Here is a 19,926-nt window from a genome sequence, read left to right on the forward strand (position 1 = left end):
TAAAGCTTAATCAACAACACACACTAGACCTGTGCCGTTTGAGCAAAAAGAGTAATTTGTAGGAATGCTAGATTGTCATCCTCTTATCATTGAGCTGATATAGGGTAAAATGACATATTATCATGCTGTCTTTCAGCCTACTTATTAACATAGGAGAAATGATCAGGCAGGGTAATTTGTTATAATTGAGGTTTTGGAGATGGGTGTGCTTTTAGTGGCATAGTTCTCTGTCTTTGTTTTCCCATGTATTTCAGCCTGATTTTTTTTTTCTTTCTTTTTTCTCTATCCCTTTCAACCTGTACTTGCAGTCTTGTCACTTATTCTTCAGCACAGAATGTGGAAATGTTTGAAGCACTTCAAAAGATGCTGAAAGCATTGTGTTTATCACTAGTCTCATAACAGGCTAGCAGTTTTGCTTCAAGTTAGGTGGTAAAGTTTGGAAAAGTTGCAAAAGTAAAGCTGGGGCCTTCACATAGAAGTATTTAACATCCTCAACAATAGGTAGTACTGTTGGGTCAGCTGGACAAGAATTTCTGCAAATCTGACCCTTAACTCTATACAGGAGTTTCTCCTCCTATAAAATACTTGTTATGAATATCTGATATAATGCCTCTTGAAGTCATTAAAGACTTTAGTGAGTGCTTGCTAATTTTTTTTTTAAACATGCTCTGATAAAAAGAGCTATATAAATTCATATATATCAGGATGGGCCCTCTTTGGAATCTAGCTAAATAGTAGTAATGAGAAAGAGATGTCCAAGAATGAGAAGTAATAAGATGATGAAGAGGCATATTAGAAAATTGTGACTGGGCCATAGTATCCTGCTTTGAGTTTCAGTCTTGTATCAAAAACCTTAAGTGAATTAAAGTCTTTCTGAAGTTCATCTGTACTGTGTCGATTTTAAGTTGATAGGCACAATAGTAAAAAATGTTTTGCTTTTTTTTTATGCTGTCTCAGTACAGACAAGAAGGCACTGAGTCTATTCTCAAATGTAGCAACAAGATGGTGTATGAGTATTTCATGAGAATCCTGAGAATCCTAAACTCAATATATTGTAATTATACATAGTTATTTCCATGCAGATATATTTACGCTTCTGGTGAGAAATCTTTTTGTCTAGCTGTCATATAAGTATTTTTTTTCATGAATGAATTATTTAGACTTGTTTTAATATATTATAATCCATCTCTGGTAGAAAAACTGACTTGTTCTTTGTAGTCTAGGAAATGAAAAGTATCGTAAAATGCATAAAATCATCAAGGACTTTGTTAAAATTTGATAGTTGGGTAATCAATAGTTTCTTCTCAATTATTTAGCAACTTCCTACTAAAGGACTGAATAAAATTGAGGTTACATAGTTCAGAAAACTGATTTGAAATCCATAGAAATATGAATATAGTACCAGTCTAGGGTTTTTATATATAAATATGGCATTGCTCACAACAGCAGTTTGTGTGTGTATAACATATATATTTTGTGTGTGTGTATTTATATATGTAGTATGATGAGGACCATCAAACATATTTGCATGTGTTTCTGAATACTTCTCATTCTTAAATAAATTCACATAAATAATATGCCTACCTTTTTGTGTATAATATGTTTACAGCTTTCTGTAATCTGTTATGTATCTAGGGTTTCATAATTCCTAGAGCTTGTACCGCTCCTCTGGCATGATTTTGACCTGCCCATGTTCTCTCTTCTCTCTAACCAGTTGTGGGTTTCTTGTGTGTGATGTTACATGCTACACCTGTGGCAACTATGTATTTCACCCCTGATATTTTCTTAAAGAAGAGTAAAAGTTGTCTGAATTCACTCTCTTGCAACACATTTTAGTTATGTTTCTTCTGTGTAAATACTTCTGTCATACTTGGTTAACTGAATGGGCTTAGACAGATAATTGAATTTTCAGACATGTGATTTGTCAGCTTTGTTTAAAATTCAATCAGTTAGAATCCTTTTTATTTCCCCCCAAATATAAACTAAGGTGCTTAATGTTGTTAGGTGGAGCTATGATAGTACCTGGTTTGAATACTTGTACTTTCCAAAGAAAAATGAGACAGGCACAGGCACTGAAATATAATAGTCAAAGGGATTAACTTAATTTCTTCTCTTACAGTTTTTGTTTAGGTATGTGGTATGGTATGTGGAAAACTTTTACCTTGAATATTGTTGCTGAAGTGTTGGCATTTTCTTACAATGATAAAGTCTGTTTCTAAAGCTGAATTCTTATTTGCTTGTAATAAAATACTTAGACAGCTAGTAAAATGATTATCTAATTTTATACTGGCCATTCTGAATTTCCTTGTCTAGTATCCCATCCTTATTTTTTTAATCGACTGTTGATTTAGATAGACTGTATCATTTTTCTGCCATCAATGTAGCATAGTATAGAAAAATCTAAATTAAACAATTAATGAAAAGTTTTTGATTATGAGATAATCTGTTTCACTGATGTGTTTATGTGGCCCTGGAAAACTAGTTTTCCTGGTACTCTGCTGTTGATGTATTATTTAATGTGTAAGTCATTACTTTTTTTCCATGTTGATGACACAACTCATATAAAGCTTATTATTACAGGTAGTATGTTTGTTTCCATTGAAATGGACTTTCCTCTATTTTGAGAAAAAAATAATATTTATTTATTCTGTTCTTTTTATCAACAGAGAAAATGAGGTGCTAAAAGTGCAACTTAAGAAGTATGTAGGTGCTGTCCAGATGCTCAGAAGAGAAGGTCAAACAGTGGAATGTAAGGATAAAATGAAAGAAAAGAAAGGGGGGGGGGGGGGGAATAATCCATGCACAGGGTTTGTTTTTCTGTATGCTACCATTGAGACAGAGTTTATTGGAGGCATAGGTATAGTAACCAAATGATGGAAGTGACTCAGGGACTTGTATGAAAACTGACAATGAAAGAATAACCAGTAAACAACCATGTCTCTGGTTTACAAGAATCTGCCTTTTTTTTTTCTTTTTTTTTTTTTCTTTTTTCTGATTGATCCTGGAATGGATCTCTGTAGATAACCAACCACCCAATACTATGCAAGCTCTGGTCCATAACCAACACTTCAGCCACACAGAACAATCCTAGTGTGGCTGGGGACATGGTTCACGCTTCCACATGCTACCCAGTGACATCAGCCCTACCCCTGTTGGAAAATACCAGCATCTGAAAAGATGACAGTTCTGTTTCTGAGAACTGTCCCTGATGCATCTCTGACTGGGCTATTTGCTTTTGTGTGAACAGTTTTGTAATGCAGATTGAGACCAAACAAAAAGAATGTTATATCATGGCATACTATCAAATTACTGCAGAGTAGAAACAATCAAGAAATCTTTGCTTTCCTTGCTGAGTCTTCGCCAAAACAAATGAAATCATTTACATGAAAGTGGCATTAGCAAGACATAATTATAAGCCCTATTCATCTCTTCCAATCATGGTAGAGTAATATCTCCCAATAGTGAAAATAACATATTTGATATCTTTTCCTTTTGAGAAAAATACCGATGTAGATTTTTGTACTTATTTTTACAGAGCATTTTCTGGTAGATGTGGTAGTCTTACTTTTTTCAATAAGAAACTTTCCAGAAAAAGCTATCAGATGAAAATTTAATTTAAGAAATAATCTGTGAATTAATGTGCTATTGGAACATAAGAATAATTATTTTGAGGAGAGAAAATTTAGTATCTCTAGATTATACTGTTAGTGTTGTTTTGGCGATCTGTATTTGCAGACTATTTGAAATAGACTCTGTATTAAGACCAGACATTGCACTTTCTTTGCTAAGTTGTTCTGACTGTAAGGAGAAGATTTTATATTTGAAAGATAACGAGTTACCAGCAGTATGACCTGGTTTTCTTCAGTGGTGATAGAAGTGTCCATGACAGGATGAATTGGAGTCTTGATCCTGAATCGTCTTCTGGCGCAACCTGTATTTCCACTGACTACAGAAGGTGTTTTGAGAGATGAGGTGGCTTTTCAGAAATTGGCACCATCTGTCTTTTTTTTTTTGGTCAATATTGTGGTCGTATAAGTGGCTGTATGAATGAATACTCATGAATTCTGCTCTTAAGGGCTAGTCACTATACTTACTTGCAGTTTGAAAACTTCATTCATCCTTAAAAGGATTTTTGTTAGTGAGAACACGTTTTTACTTCCGACTTCGCTGGAGTGTAGTGATTCATATTAAGAATTATTCATGAAAACCATTGCTTAAGCTTCTTATAATAGCAGAAATTATCCTTCATTAGATACTGACAGTTTCCATGATGAGTGTAATTATAGGAAAAGAAAAAAAAATATTCCTAGGCTAGCTATATTCTGCCATGTTAAAATTATGCAAATTAGTGAGTGATAAGAATAGAAACTGAGTAGGATGGTCAGATTTTATAGATGAAAAAGGGGGATGGAACAGTACCAACATTTCTAAAAATGAATACATGTATGCTTTATGCTCAAAGGATATTTAATAAATCCACAGTAATTTTCTGTAATATTTATCATTAGTGACCAGAATAAATTTCAGCCACATGCACTATTTGTAATATATTTTCTTATATTTTAACTTCACATATTGTATTTTTATAAAACCAAATTTTTTTTTTCTTAGCTGCCATTGGAGATTTATGTGAAATTTTCAGTAGCACTGGGGCCTCTGACTCAAAAAAGTACTTAAGCATGTAAACAATCCCTGAGAACTAATATGTTTAGATACACTTCAAAAAAGGAGAGTGAAACAAAGAAGTTTTTTTCCTTTACCAGATTTATAGAAACTATTGCACCCATGGTTTATATACATAACTTGCAGTATCTCATCGTAGGCATTCCTATTTTTCAGATGTGAGCCTTCATAATTAAGAATATTTGCATTATTAGAAAGAGCTATTTGTACTTTTCAGTACATATATAATTGTGTAACTTCAGGCAAATTATTGAATTCCAGTTGTGGTATAACTTAAAGTGACCGTAACAACTTGTATTAAGTCATTTTGTTCTTAATTAGCTTACATCTTTAAAAGGATTACAGAGTATATTTACAAGACCTGTTTTATTACTGTGTTCTGAGATTGTGACAATTTTGTGAAGAAAATAGGATGAAGAAACTACTGTTTTCTCTGCTTTTGTCATTTTAAGTTAAGTTTAGTTAAGTTTAAGTTGGTTTCTTATGTATTAATTTACACACTTACAGGTTAAGGTTCTTGACTTCTAACTAGCCTTACATGTAGACAGGGACATAGAGTTCTGATCTGTTTAAACTTGGAAAACTCCCAGCTGTCCTCTTTTGCTGTAATGTTAGGAAATTGCCTTCATCAGGGAGGCATAAACTGTTGCGTACAACTAATTTCACTGCTGCCCTATGTTATCATAATGAGTAATTTCAACAATGGTTATCTTCTTCCAAATGATACCAAAACAAAAGTTTTAAATGTATTGTAGATTTTAGAACACTGTGTTTAGACTTTCTGTGAAACTATTTTGAAAGAGTCAAAATAAATTGAGCTTCTGCTGTTATTTTTATGACTATAGAGAAGAATCCACGTTTGCTACAATAATCTGATCAGATGTTATTGAGTATGGCTTTTAAGTAGTTTCCTAAAATGATAAATGAAACTCAGCATAATACTTCGCCTTTCGGTGACTTAAAAAAACAAAAAACCACTCAGCAAATGTGATTATAAAAAAATTGCCCAAGAGTCAGAACTGTGTCAAGTTCAGAATATAATACCAGCTTTCAAAATGTGATCACTGCCGTAGACTGAGCAGTTTGATATTGGTATTTAAATATTTAATAAATAAGCATCCTGATTTCTCAGCCATCAGCAGGAGTTGAATGTGTACCATTTTTCAAACCTGCTTAGATACAATAATATTATGTATATGAAAATGCTGATCTTAAAAGTTTCTGGCTGAAGAACTTCAAGCAAGATTTACAAGAAATAGCTCTTAAAATAGTTTTCAAAATTCACTTAAAATAATAATAAACTTCTGAATGTATATATTCTTCCTTGAAGCAAAAATCAGTTCCCAGGCTCAAGAGTTATTTAGTCAGATGAATTATGGTGTCTTCTGTCTACCTTATATTGGATGTATACATAGTTTAGGTTTTGAAAAATGGTGAAAGCATTTGTTAAACCTCTCTTTTATTAGGGCTTGTTTACTTTATATGTGCTAACTTGTTGTTTTAAAAATTCATGATCTGTGAGGAAAAGTTGAATTGATTTTGTGTCACTTGGAGAAGAGGAGCCTTGCTTAGAATAGGCCTTAAAGTGATCATCAAATACATAAATGATAGCTAGGAACAGGAATAGAATAAACTGTATTTTTCATTCACTGTGGATAAGAAAAGAAGTAATGAGCTTAAATGGCAGGTGAAGGAAGTTTGATTAGCTATAAAGAAAACCTTTCTGAGAAGAATACTTAAATCTAAGTAAATTGTGCAGGGAAGCATGCGATCTCCATTATTGGAGGTTTCTAGGAACAAATTAGACAATTAACTGTCAGGAATGAAGTAACTACAGCTGATTCTGCTTTATGCAAAAACAGGAAATACTAGATGAAGTGTGGAATGTCCATTCTCAGCCCTATTTTCTGTAATTTCTGTGATATGTAAGTAGTCTGTGCAAGTAATATGAAATGATATTTTGGAAGAGAAGTAGAAAAAAGACTTAAAAGAGAAGCATAGGCTTAGTTTTCAAAGGTTTTGGGTAGGAATTGCAGTAACTACCTACATATATTAGATAGCTGTAGTCACAGAACAGCCAAATGCTTTTAGTTTGCATTATTGTCTGTTGAGAGTACCTGGCTAAATATTGCTCACAAGAAAGCTCCCTGCAGCATCTGGATTTTAGTACTTGTAATACTGTTTAATATTACATCCTATTTTGATACTTCTAATAACTGTTTCTTTTAGAGCTATTACTTCTAAACAGGTTGTGTTAGATGTTTATGTAATTTAACATTTTAATTTGTGGTATCTCTTTGTTTTAGTTCTGCCAAACATTTGGAGCACTGATGGTGAATTTACTATTCCAGAGCAAAAGCAAGTAGAAAACAATGAGGAACTAGCCAGTTCTTACGAAAGAAAATTGATTGAGGTAAAGTTTGTACTGCACAAATTTTATGGAATCATAATTGTAACATAACATTTGAAGCTGTAAATATTTTCTTTGCTTAGTTGTTATTTTTTTCCCCATTAGTGTAAAAGAAAAGTTGGATTTTTTGCTTTAAAAAGAAAAAAAAGATTTAATTTTCAGGCTTCTGTGGTTAAAATACAAATATGTTCATTCAACTTCAAAGTATATTCAAAGCAATTCAGATAATTAAAAATACTTTTCCTAACAAGGGTACACATTTATACTTTGATATTAAAATGAAGGTTTTAATAAATAAACAAGTTCCTTAAGGTTATAACTGATGGTGGTGAAGTTGAAAGCATCACAGTCAGTAGGTTTCAGGTGTTGTATAAGTTACAGTACATAATTACAGGCATTGCTGTTTTGTCAGTTGAGCTTTAAAATGAGGACATACTGAAATCTGTAGCTTCTTCTCTGCTTTCATACTGTTTTCTGATTGCCAAACTGTGTTTCATTTTTGTATTGCTTTAGTGTGTACTTTATTGAATACTGCAGTATGGAAACAGATGATGGGAAGTTACTAGTTCTGTTGATATGCCCATGTTATAAAAAGTTCTTAATGCAAGATTCACTTTCAAGACTAATGTTAAATTCATTAAAGAAAAAAAAAAAAGAAAGATTAGGGTTTCATCCTAAATTTAAATACAAATGATTTTCCAGACAAAAGTAATGAAATTTAATATCTAATACCCATATCTCCTATTAAATATTAAATGAACATTTTTATAAAAAGTAAAACAATTCTCCATGTCTTTCTCTTGCCCAAAATACTCTGAAATTGGATACTCATATTAACTGATTAACATGAAGATGACTAAAAATGCAGGTTGTGCATCAAAGAGATTAATACAGTTCTTCTAAAGCATTCATACTTGGTTATCCTTTTCTCATAGGACCATGTGAAACTAATTCTCTCCTTAATGCATACCTTTGGTTGGGTTCTTCTGACTCCTTTCCTCTGTTCTGTACCTATCAAAAGAATATCTTAATTAAGAACACAGGTAAAATGTCTTTCAGCTTTAAAAGCATCCTCCTTAGTTCTACTAAGTTTGTTCTGCATGTTCAGGAATTTGTTGCTAACACTTCTGAGTTTGTGGAAGACAGTGTTAGCCGTAGCACTGATGACACAGCAGTGGATGTAGCCACTGGAAAACCATGTTGCAAATGACATCCAGAAGAGGAAGTCTGCGTCTGAGTCTCACTTACTAGTCTGTAACAATATCTTCACATACTCAAAATAGAATGTAACCCCTGTAACAATCCAGATGTATTTACCAAAAGTCATTACTTCTTTTTTCTCCCCACAAATGAAATATGTGAAGTCTTATTTTCAAAGGCTAGCCTGCGTTGTGTTCCAAATTGAGGACTAGGATAGAAACTGCTCTTGAATGCTGTTCTGGCAGTTCCATTCAGCTAGAATTGGGTTTGAAAAATGTTCAGACTTAGGCAGTTTTAGTAACTGTTATTTTGTGCCTAGTAGACTATTTCAACTGAAGACAAAGATTCCCTTGAATTTCTTGGTAGCTGATCAGGATATTGAAGTCTCCCCACAGAGAAATGACTAGCTGTCAAGAGAATAAAAAGAATAGTTCTGCTGAGTAATTACAGATTTTTTTTTCTTTTTTTCCAGTGGAAATTATTTTGTTCATAATAATGTATTGAAGAAATTTCAGTTTCTTACCATATTTGTAAAAAAGTTTGTATTTATCAAAGTTCTTTAATTATGATCTGTAAATCAGTTGATTTAACCAAGTGGATAAAGAAAAGTTGCAACTAAAAACTGAAGGAGTAAAGAAACTTAAAGAAACTTCTTACTGAACGTTATGCTTAAAACAGTGTTAGAGAAATTTTTGTAAAAATTCTGCATAGTTTTTTTGCAATGATGTGTTTCCTTAGAAATAGTAGTGAAACATCTATCTAATTACCACAATTTCTTCTAAACCCCCAATTCGAAGCTTGTTGGGATACTGATAAGTCTTTGGATACCTCTAGCAGTTCCCAGATGTTTTCCAATGTCATATGCTTTGGGACTAGAATGCCACTTTGTTTTAGAAGAGAAAGTGGGTCGATTTATACAGCTCTCAGGCCACAAATAATAAAGTGTGTTTAAAATCATTGTAAGATATGTTTTGGGCCATTGCTATGCATTATTAGCATAAGTTTGCTGTACGTACGTAAAAATATGTTTCATTTGCTTTGTTCTGCTTATGAGAGATTTGTCAGAGTAACGTCACCAGAAGTTTTCTTGTGTTACATGCCGAGGGAGAGACAGACTCTTCATAGTTTGCATTGCAACTAAGCTCAAAATAAACAATTACTAAAGACTTGCTGACATGTCAGACCTGAAGCTGCTAAGGATTTAAAATGAAGCAAAACAAACAAAAAACCTAAAACCATTGGGGTGTTTGTACATCTTTAAAAGACCTGTGGTCAGATCATTATCTGTAAGACGTTGTTTCCAATTGGTCTATTCTTTCTCTTTGTGGCTGTAGACCAGTAATGAACTAGTAAATATATCTAATTAGAGAGAACGACTTCAATTTTCTTTGCAGTTTCAGCCTTCGATAATTTTGTACTCTATTTAAGAGTAATTTTATTGGTGGACTTTAACATGCATTTGATCAACGTTAAATTGTAGGTTATGCTCATGATGTACTAAATTGTATTATGAGAGAGCTCTGTTAAAGACTCACTAAATGACATTGAATTTTCATTTTCCTGGCATAGACTATTCCTGTCAGACTAGGGAATGAGACTAGCTCCTCTGCTGGAATAACAGGCTTTTCATGTACTGAAGCTCGTATCACAATATAGTAATCCCTTATTGTTCTGCAGAAACACTCATTCTACAGGAATGCTGGAGACAAACCAAACAGTTTAAAAAAAAAAAAAAATCCTTTCCAACTCTCTTAAGGCTTTCCTTGTAGAAACCTGTACAAGAAAGATTTCTATGAGTCGGAATTTTTCTACATAAATTAACTAGGAATTGCTCAGTTTTTAAAGTAAAGTTCCATAGAAGCTTGCAGTTTGACTTTTAATGAACTTGAAAATACTGTTGTACCTTTTCCTAAAGCTCATAGACTTAACTTTTTATGTGGTAGGTGTACTATTGTATTTTTGTGCCTGACAAATTGAACTCAGCATTTGGTATGTGAGGCTGGGAAACTGTTTTTCTGACATGGAAGGTGCATATGCTGATCACATGAACTCAAGATGTGAATCACTTTGTTTTAAATAAGTACACTCAGTAGATTAGAGTTGAGAGTTTATTTCTGAATATTGGATATTCATGAGATCTGACATCTGTCAAAAAGGTTAAGTTTAATGTGTTTTAAATTCCTGACAAATTATGCAGCTCTTCTGAAAAGTTGAATTGTTTGAAACATTTGAAACAATATCTACGAACGGTAATTTTGGATATTAAGCCAAGCTTTCACCATTCTGGAGAGTTTCACTTCATGAATTTTCATGCCTTCTGTCCTTTCTTGTTGAACAAGTAATTCGTTGGCCAGTTGCATCCTGAGGCCTCGAAAGCATGCTACTGATTATTTTTACTCAAACTGCCTTCTAGATTTTTAACTTTAATCTCCTTAATTTCATTTCAAAGTGCTCAAATGACTTTAAGCTGTATTGAGGTTTTTTTTGAGCCAGCAGTTACACAAAAAGAACAAATTATGGCATGTAGCACCATAGCTGGGTAGGTGGCTTTTTAAAACACTTTTAAACATTTGACCTTTCAGGTTGTTGTTGTTGTTTGGTGTGGTGTTTTGGTGGTTTTTTTTTTTTTTTAATGGAGTAAGGAAATAGTATAGTTTCATGTGAAACGCAGCTGTGTGACTTTCTTTAAGGTTCTTTGTGCTGCTGTCATTGTTAGTAAATGGAAGTTCAAAAGATAGCCTTTCAGTCTTAAAAGATCTTGAGATATATTGTAAGTTAATTTTGCTCAGATTTATTTTTTACTAAGAATTTTTCAGTAGTATGCTCTCAAATAATTAAAGAAAGTTTCTAAATATTGGAGGATTTTCAAATGTGAGAATATGGCTTTGTTCATGATGCAATACATGAATTTTGGTTTTTTTGTTAGGAAATCCCTTCTTACATAGTAAGCTATCTGGTCAGGGAAGATACCTTAAGTCACTAAAAGATTTGCCAAAAAGTCTCTGCATCTTTGTAGAATTGTCTCTCAGTTTAGCATGACAGGTAACAATATACTCTAATGAATTTCTTTCTGTGTCTTGAGTTGAGATCCTGAAGTGGGGAATTTTGATGATATAGCAATTTTGATAATGTCTGCTTAAAGTGCTACTTATTCTTTAACATGAGATGATTATGTGGAAAGGCTGTGACAGCCACAGAGCAGCTGAGTTACCTGCTTAAAAAAACCTAACTCTGACTATGAAGAATTGTTTGATTGCTCGTCAATATTTTTCTCATGCTTTTCTTCTAAAAATCATTTTGATTTTTTCTTGTATTACTTTTGATCCCTAAGTGATTCTACTACCTATTGGTAAAGCTGGAACCTTTCACTGTATTAACAATATGTGCTCTTACTTGTTAATGACATTCTAAGGCAAGAATAAAAAGAAACCTTTCTTTAAGAAATAAACCCTGAAATATTAAATAACTTAGTTGAAAACTTCTCTGAGTACCATTTCATTGAACTACATGACCCATTTTATTGGAAATCAATGAAGATAAGTTTTGTGTTCTTTGACAGGATTCTCTAGAGACATGGATTTTTTTTTCCTCCTAGATATTAAAATGCCTACAAATACAATTATTAAATAATAGCTCTTGTTTGCTGAGATTTAACATTTTCTCATAGGAGAGAACTGAAAAATAGCCTTTTGTGAAACAAATACAAAATCTTTGGCTCTTGTTAGCATTGAATAAATAGTGCAAGTTTGATCTCTTCTGTTTGTATCTCTTCTGTCAGTCATACTATTTACTGACAGCTACTTTATTAGAGTACTTGCATTCAGCATGAGATTTCATTCAGGCAAATGAGATCAGTGCATCAGTGGACAGTGATACTTTTGGAAATTGTTATTTTATTTTCTCATTTAAAGGTCTTAGCATGGCATGCAGCCTTGCTATTAAATGTTAGTTGTGTTTGAAGTCAGTACAGAAAACATGTCTTAAATTAGTAAATTGGTCAGCACTTTTCTGTGGAATCACAAGCCCTTCTGTAGCTTTTGTCAGTTAAACTATTACTGAAATACAGTGAGATGTAATTTCATCTGGCCAGTGAACTTTGGGACAAGGGTAGACTTTTTTTGTGGTTCTTGAACGAATTTGTCTTATTTCATAAGAATTGTGAAATATGCTTTTATATATGTGTATATTTATTTTCTCAGTAAGAATTTGTGTCCAAATAAAAACAAAAAAAAGAATTTGGATACGCTGTTCACTCCCAAGGGTGCGCAATGCACAGTTTAAGTTACTAAATGCAATAGTACTAGAAGTGAACTGGCAAGAACTATTTTTTGTGCAACTCTTGAAATATAATGTATAGTTCTCTGAATGATGTGTGTAGCATCTCTCTCATTGACAGACTAGTCCTGGCTGAGTAAGATGAACAGTTTCCTTTTCTGAGGCAAGAATGATGCGACCATGAATCACCGTGCACTTAATCAGTGATCCATTTGTTTATGTGCACACTGGTCAGGTTTTTTAATTTTTTTTACAAACAAACTTATTTCTGAATCACTGCTGTTTATATTCAGTTAATGGTAAATAACTGTGGTAAGTGTTAAGCTGTCTCTTCTGCAAGTTCTTCAAGGAAAAAATAGTGTACCATTTATGGTGAACCATGGCTGTTTCTTATCTTACCCACTGTATTTTAACTGTTACAGGTAACTGTTATCAAGGCAAGATTTCAGGAAGAGGTAGTATCTTTTGTTATATCACATCACATACTTGGGGAAAACATGGACAAAGTTCTTCAGGCTAAACACATGCTATGGTTTATGTTGCATCTTTGGCGGCAATATCAATTTAAGCAGCCAATTTGTTGCTTGAATTCTGCTTCTGTATCACAGGTCACCTACCCCACGGTTGTAATGGTACAGTAGTTTCTATATCCATGGTGCAAACTGGTTTGAGAACCTGGTTTGGCCTAAAAAATATTTTTGAGGTATTTTCATTCAGATCACTTTCCTCATCTGATTGACAATCCTGCACATAGTGTAGATGGAAATGAATGAACATGAAGAGCAGCAGTATTTTGTGATCACTGCTGAAGATTTCCTTATGGTAAAACTCTGGACACAAAAACCACCAAGGTGCATCTAAAGGATGGCAGGAACTGCTGATTATGTTACCTAACTATGTTAATCTATCATGATTTAAAGGAAAAAAAGGAAGGTTAGCAGCTTAGGAACAGAGAGTTACTAGCAAGGGCGTAAGTGACAGCAAATTAATATCTGTGGAATAGTGAAACCAGAGATTGATGTCACTTTAAGCAGGCTTCTCCCAGGAGGGACTACTGGGGTCCAAAAGGTGTGGCTGATGGTGTGGGAAGTCTTTTTATTGTTGCAGTCCAAACATGGCATATGGGGGATAACAATGAGAAAACTGTGATGAGCAAGAAAAGAAACATTTCTATTATGCTTTTGTGGTTCTACAGTCATTAATAAATACTGGATCCATATACTGTTGAGTCAGCTATGCTCACCAATTGGTTTGGATTATGTATGGAGCTAGACAATTGCAATTGTGGTTAAAATATAAAAAATAAAACTTTTGCCAGTCTGTGTTTATGTTGGATCTGTGCAAGTTATGGGAGGACAGTTAATACCTGGTCTAGTGTAAAGCCGCCTGCTAGGTAAAAATGAGTCTGTCAATATTTTTTTGAAAAAGTTTAAATCATCAAAGTGATTTACACTAGATAATGTTTTGTGGCATGTGAAATTACTTTTTTTTGAGTCCATGATTTTTAGTATCCAATAATAATATTAATTTAGTTCCAAGTCTTGTTCTCTTGGAGGCGGGCTGTGGAATATTTATGAAAAGTGGTCTCCTGATAGTAACTGTGTCTCTGTACTTCATTGCTTATGTCAGATTATCCTTATGAATGCTGGTTGTACATTCGAAGTATTTTGCGTTTAGCTCATGAAGATAATCCTAGTAAAGGGATAATGAGTTGCAATTCAGAATAGCTATCTTAACACAGTCAGTGAGGTGAAACCTTCCTCCACGTGTGAAATGAGAAGTTAAAAGGCTCTAGGGAAAGATAATAATGGTGGTGGTGGTTAGAGATTTGTTTAGATCTTTGTTGTTCAGATCTTTTTGCCTTGCGCTTTGGCTTTTGCTATGAGGATACATGGAAGGATGCAGCAGCTAGACACATGCTGATTTGTATCCCTCTTATTAACACTTATTTTATCACTCTTACTAAACTCATTATCCTGTGTATCTGATTTTGCTTTTGCTGGTTACTTTCATTTTCCCTGGCCAGGCACCGGTCTTGCCAGAGTAGTGTTTTTCCTGTTAAGTGTGTTAGTGCTCTTTTGTATGTCAGGATTAATCTCGGTAAACACTGGTAGTACTGTACACAATTGACAAGGACTGTGAAATATTGCAAGCATTAATATGTAGTTCATCTAATGTGTACAGTTCTTAATATGTTTCGAGTTGAAAGCTACAGCTTATTTTCTTCGTGTTGGTTTTGATGAATTGTGACTTGTGCTTACCTTATGTAGCTATAGTAAACAAACAAACAAAACCCCAAACAAAAACCCACGCCACAAAACAAAAGAAAAAAAAAACCCAAACCAAAACAACCAAAACCCAACCCTATTCTTAAATAAATCTTTCAGTCTGCCTTGAACCAAATAACTTGCTTGCAGATGGAAATGTCAAGACTACAAAATGGAAGTTTTGAAAAAGAAAGCAATGACTTAGCATTTTATGGCTGTATCAATAGATTTGTCTGAACTGTCTGCCATTTTGAGTTTTACTGTTTTTCAGTTGTAGAAAAATGAAATTATTAATATTTAGTAGGATACCTGCTCTTTTTTGAAGACCTTTGGCTTTATTTCTGTTGGGGAAAAATGTAGAAGAATGTTGATTTTTGAAAAAGGGCATCTTCTCATGGGAAGATACACCCTTGCTTCCACTGAGAGCAACAGGAAGCAACTTCCGGTTCTGTCTAGAGTTTCTTGGGAAATACATTGTTTTGCATTTTGTGACCATTGGGGGAAAAAAAATGCCTATACCTGACAAAAAGTCATTAATTCAGATGTGGCTCATGCAAAAACTTTTATGAATTTTAGCTGCAAATTATATTAAAAAAAAATCTGAGTTCCATTAAAACACCCTTTTAAAAAACCTTATTAATTTTTTCGTGTTGCACATGTCCTTCTACGACAGATTGTATTATTCATATGCTTAGTGAAACATTCCTAGCATGTTTTAAGTTAACAGCTTAGTCCTTTGCTGTGGAACATTAAGCGGTGTTTACCTTTGTCATTTCTCTGGAGACTGCTCTTAAATGTGGTCATGCTGGACAGTATAGCTGCAGTGCTGTCAGGCAGCAGGAGTAGACTTAGATTTTCTTTTGACAACAGGTCTTTAGAGTTCTGTTAGTGTGGAGTCTAAATATTTTATGTTAGCCTCACTTCCCCTTCGCGATAAGGATTTGGAGTCTTTAAGCATGCTTTCTGATATGACCAGGACCAAATCTGAATGATCATCTGGCCAAGGAAAACTTAGCTTATTTGTACTTTAATTTTCTGCTTTAAACATATTGTCGTGGAGAAAAACAACTGTCAAGATGATTGAAGTCCCAGTAGGGAAAATTATTGCTTAAGCTTCAGTGTGGAATGAATATGGGAAGATATGATGACATAAAACGTAACTGAAAGTATATAATTATAAGGAGACCTCTTTATTGTTTTTAGCAGACCTTGATGCAGGAAAAATTAGAGGAACCTAAAATAATATTGTTATTCAGAAGTATATCTCATTGCTCCTTTTGGTTTGCTGTGATGGTAATACATTTTTCTGTGACAAGAAGAAATATTGAAGTAACTCAATTACTAACAAAAGTGATTTTCACAAAACACACCTGCCAATTTGTCCTTTTGATAATATAAGACAAGTGATTTGCTGTTTTATTTGCTGTTAAATTTTCTTTTTATTATTTAACTTTGCTAGGGACACTTACAAATTTTTGTACTGCTTCCAGTGTTTTGAGAGAGCTCTTGATTTTGCATCTTATTCGAGTGCAAGTAGAAAGTTATTTCAAGGACATACAAATTAGAGGGAGAGAAAACAGTCAGATACTACATCAGGTAGTTTGGATTTTGTTCATCTGATAGACAGGCACTGAAATATCAAACATGATTTCAAATATTTAAACTACTGAGTTTTGCATTCATTCATAAATTTGTATATTGCTTTTGATAACCAATCAACCAGCTATCGGCACTATGGTTTTTCTCTGTGCATTTGCAACTGTTAGCATACTGCATCTTTTTGTATGTGAAATACAAGGAAGTTCTGCCTCCCAGCCCAGACTCTCTGTAATTAACAATGACCTGCTAATATTAACCTGAATCAGAGAGGGGCTTATGATCTTCTTAAATACTACACCACTCACTTTGGATTGAAATGAGTGGTTAAGCTAGTATGGAAAATAATTTATCCAGAGTTAATGACATTATATTACTACTTTATCTAGTAAAGTTGGCAATTTTGTTTGGTGCATAAATGTTTGTAATTTATGAAGCAAAACTGCTTGCTAAGTGGCACCTACTACATTAGTCATAACGCAAAAGTTTATATGGATTTAGATATCTCTTTTTTTCTGCAAAATGAGCTTACTAATTACTAACAAGTGTTTGAAGTCAAAGAACCTTTTTTATCAAGGCTCATGTTGAATGAACAATTGAGATATGAATACACAGTGTCATTAATTGATAGCATGGAAGTCCTAATGTTCTGATTTTTATCAGGAGGAGCCAGAAAAGAGTATAATTATGAGGCTGGGAAGTTAGTTTTTCTAATGGGATTAAGTGCAACAGAAATGCTTGACAAGAACAAAAAGAAAAGCAGTAAATTAAAGCTGCTTTAGTACACTATAAATAATAATAATAATTAAAAAAGCTTTTGATTGTTGAAACTATTAATACTATGCTAAACCTTTGCACTTCAGAAAGTGAGGAGCGAAACTAAATGGTAACTCAGACGTGTTGCAAGTTTTTTGTATTGCGATGTGTAAGATAAAGCATCAATGTTAATCTAAAACTGCTTACGTAATCAGGCAAACAGTTTAAATAATCACTCTCTGAAATCTTTAGCTTTTGTACCTCCTGATAGTCGCATTACAAGGAAAGTTTGTTGTTAGTTCAATTACTGTTACTGGTTTTTAGCTCGTAATTTGCTGAGCATTTCAGAATAGCTTGTAAATTCAGAATTAATGAGAGATATCAGTATAGACAAATAATATCTGGGCTTAGTTTAGCTCTTTTTGCATACATGCCACACTGATGAATTACTGGATTTGAAGGACTCAAAGTTGGAAAAGAATACTTGAAGTTCAACTCAGTTGAACTTTTTATGTCAATAATAAATACTGATTTTATATCAATAATCAATATTGAAATAATCAAGAATTTTTTTATTTTTTATTTTTAATCAATGATGTCAGCTCCTGGCTTGTCAAATTGAAGCTGTTTTTTCTGTTTGCTTTGATTATGTGAAGGATACAGGTTGTCTGGAACAAAGCACTAAATTAAAAGCAAGCACTAAATTAAACAAATTGAATTAAACTGCTTTATCTTGGGGAACTTCCCTGGGGAAGAGGGAGAGGGCAGAGTGGTAATTCAAGAAAAGGAAAGCATGAAATTCATAGGTAGTAGTGAACTGCCTCCAGAAGGGAAACTATAAACTTTTAAGAGATTTGGCAATAGTCCCAAGTCCCTGTGCTATCGTTGAAGGTAGTGGATTGATATTCATCTTATTCAGCTGTGCTTTCATAATGTTACCCCATTGCCTCTACTGTTCTCCTAGCTTTGGATGGCTATATGAGGAGGCATTTCAAGAGTTGCTGTAACCTGAAAAACGTGTTTAACAATGTTGTTGTGGTAGCCTGTTATGCCCACTAGAGGGGCCAACCAGTCACTGCTTCTGTTTTCATCTAACTACTCCTGTTAAAATTGTAGCTTTTCTTGCTCTGCCTGGGGACTGCTCATCTGGTGCTCCACCTCTGACAGTGGCCCTCATCAGCATGCCTTTTCTTTAACACAGGAGTCATATAGGGAGGTTTTACTTGGAAACTTCTAACAGTGGGGTTTTCTGAAGAGTCTTTCTTTTCCCTTGAAAGTAATTCTACAAACCCTTTTTGGCTCAAATTTCTTTGCCTTAAGGCTACAAGTGGCATTATCAGTTCAAGACAACTCCCTTGCCAGGTATATTATGTACTGATGGGTCATCCATCATAATTGAAACTTTCACTCAATTTTATAGTATAGTGGTTCTGATAGGAGTAGCTAAAAATCTTGCTGAACACAGGTCTTAAGTTTCTTTTAGTCTTGCTTCCTGTTTCTGCTGGTTTCTCCATCACATTCTCTTGATGATAACACATTGCTGCTACTATTTAGACATTTGCTATTTGGGAACCCTTGTCCTTTTGGGTTACATATTTCTAATGGGATTTAGCTGTAGGCTGTAGGCTTACACTTCTGTGTAAGAAAAATTCAAGAGCTCAGTATCATCTTTAACTTTGATTTGAGTTTTATTGTTTCTTGCTTCATTTTTCAGGAAACCAACATAAACATAGTTTGCTCTGTAAATTGGAATACTTTTCATCCTTATCATTCATCCAGCCCTGTTCACTTTCATAAACATCCTGCATCAATTGGTGCTTTCTTGACACTTTGATTCAAAAATGGAGAGCGCAGACATAGCTAGACTTTGTATCCAAAGAGGCCACGCTTGAGGCCACACTATTTACCTGTGTACAACAACTTGTGCCACAGCGTAACTGTGGTATTTATGCTTCTTTGACCACTCACAGATTTGCCTGGGACTTCCAGCTCCAATCCTATTAGAACTTCAAGTAAGAGTGCAGAATATATTACTCATTAATTACTGAAAAAGTTTAATGCAGTTTGTGCATTTTGCATTATTCCCAGTTCAAAATACAGTGATTAGTTTGTAACTGTTGAGTGCTGTGTTCATCAAAGAATTAAAAGTGAGAACAAAAGTTAATAGGTGTTTTATTAGAATCAGTTGCCATGGGATCTCCTCTGATAGGAATAATATTGGACATAGAGTTGTATTTTGTCCTATTGAATTCAATATCAAAACCTACATTTCAAAGCATGAGTCAAAATTATTATAACAGTGTCTGTTCTTAATGGTCAGCTCAAACTAATGCATTAGCAATGAGATGCACTACTTGGGAGAGTATGGTAAAATAAAAAATATAAATAAAAGTTGATATACATGTAAGAAATTACATAGTGTGGTTTTTTCAGTTTAGAACACAATTATCGCTTGGCTTTGTTTTTCAGGTAGCTGAAATGCATGGGGAACTGATTGAATTCAATGAGAGGCTGCACCGTGCTCTGATGGCTAAAGAAGCTCTTGTGTCCCAGATGAGACAAGAACTAATTGATTTGAGAGGGCCGGTAAGTGTTTGTTCATTACAATGTAGAATACCACTCTGGAATAAGCTCAAAACCATTATTCATGATGAAATAAACTATATATTAGCTTATAAGAAATAACAGCTAATAATGCATCTGTCAAGAACAACTTACTTGGTATTTTTTATAGCATTT

General features: G+C 33.8%; 1 protein-coding gene across 1 annotated transcript in view; it reads left to right on the forward strand.

The window, feature by feature from the left end:
- Positions 1–19,926, forward strand: part of SNX29 (sorting nexin 29) — a gene marked incomplete at its 5' end in the record, with an annotated part of 136,770 nt that overhangs the window by 44,756 nt on the left and 72,088 nt on the right. Inside the window, 3 exons of the mRNA XM_009281701.1 lie at positions 2,667–2,749; positions 6,990–7,096; positions 19,657–19,773. Of these exons, the coding sequence (XP_009279976.1) occupies positions 2,667–2,749; positions 6,990–7,096; positions 19,657–19,773 (307 nt within the window). The remainder of the gene's footprint in view (positions 1–2,666; positions 2,750–6,989; positions 7,097–19,656; positions 19,774–19,926) is intronic.

This window comes from Aptenodytes forsteri, unplaced genomic scaffold (genome assembly GCF_000699145.1).
Source record: "Aptenodytes forsteri isolate BGI_AS27 unplaced genomic scaffold, ASM69914v1 Scaffold84, whole genome shotgun sequence".
Taxonomy (NCBI): Eukaryota; Metazoa; Chordata; class Aves; order Sphenisciformes; family Spheniscidae; genus Aptenodytes; species Aptenodytes forsteri.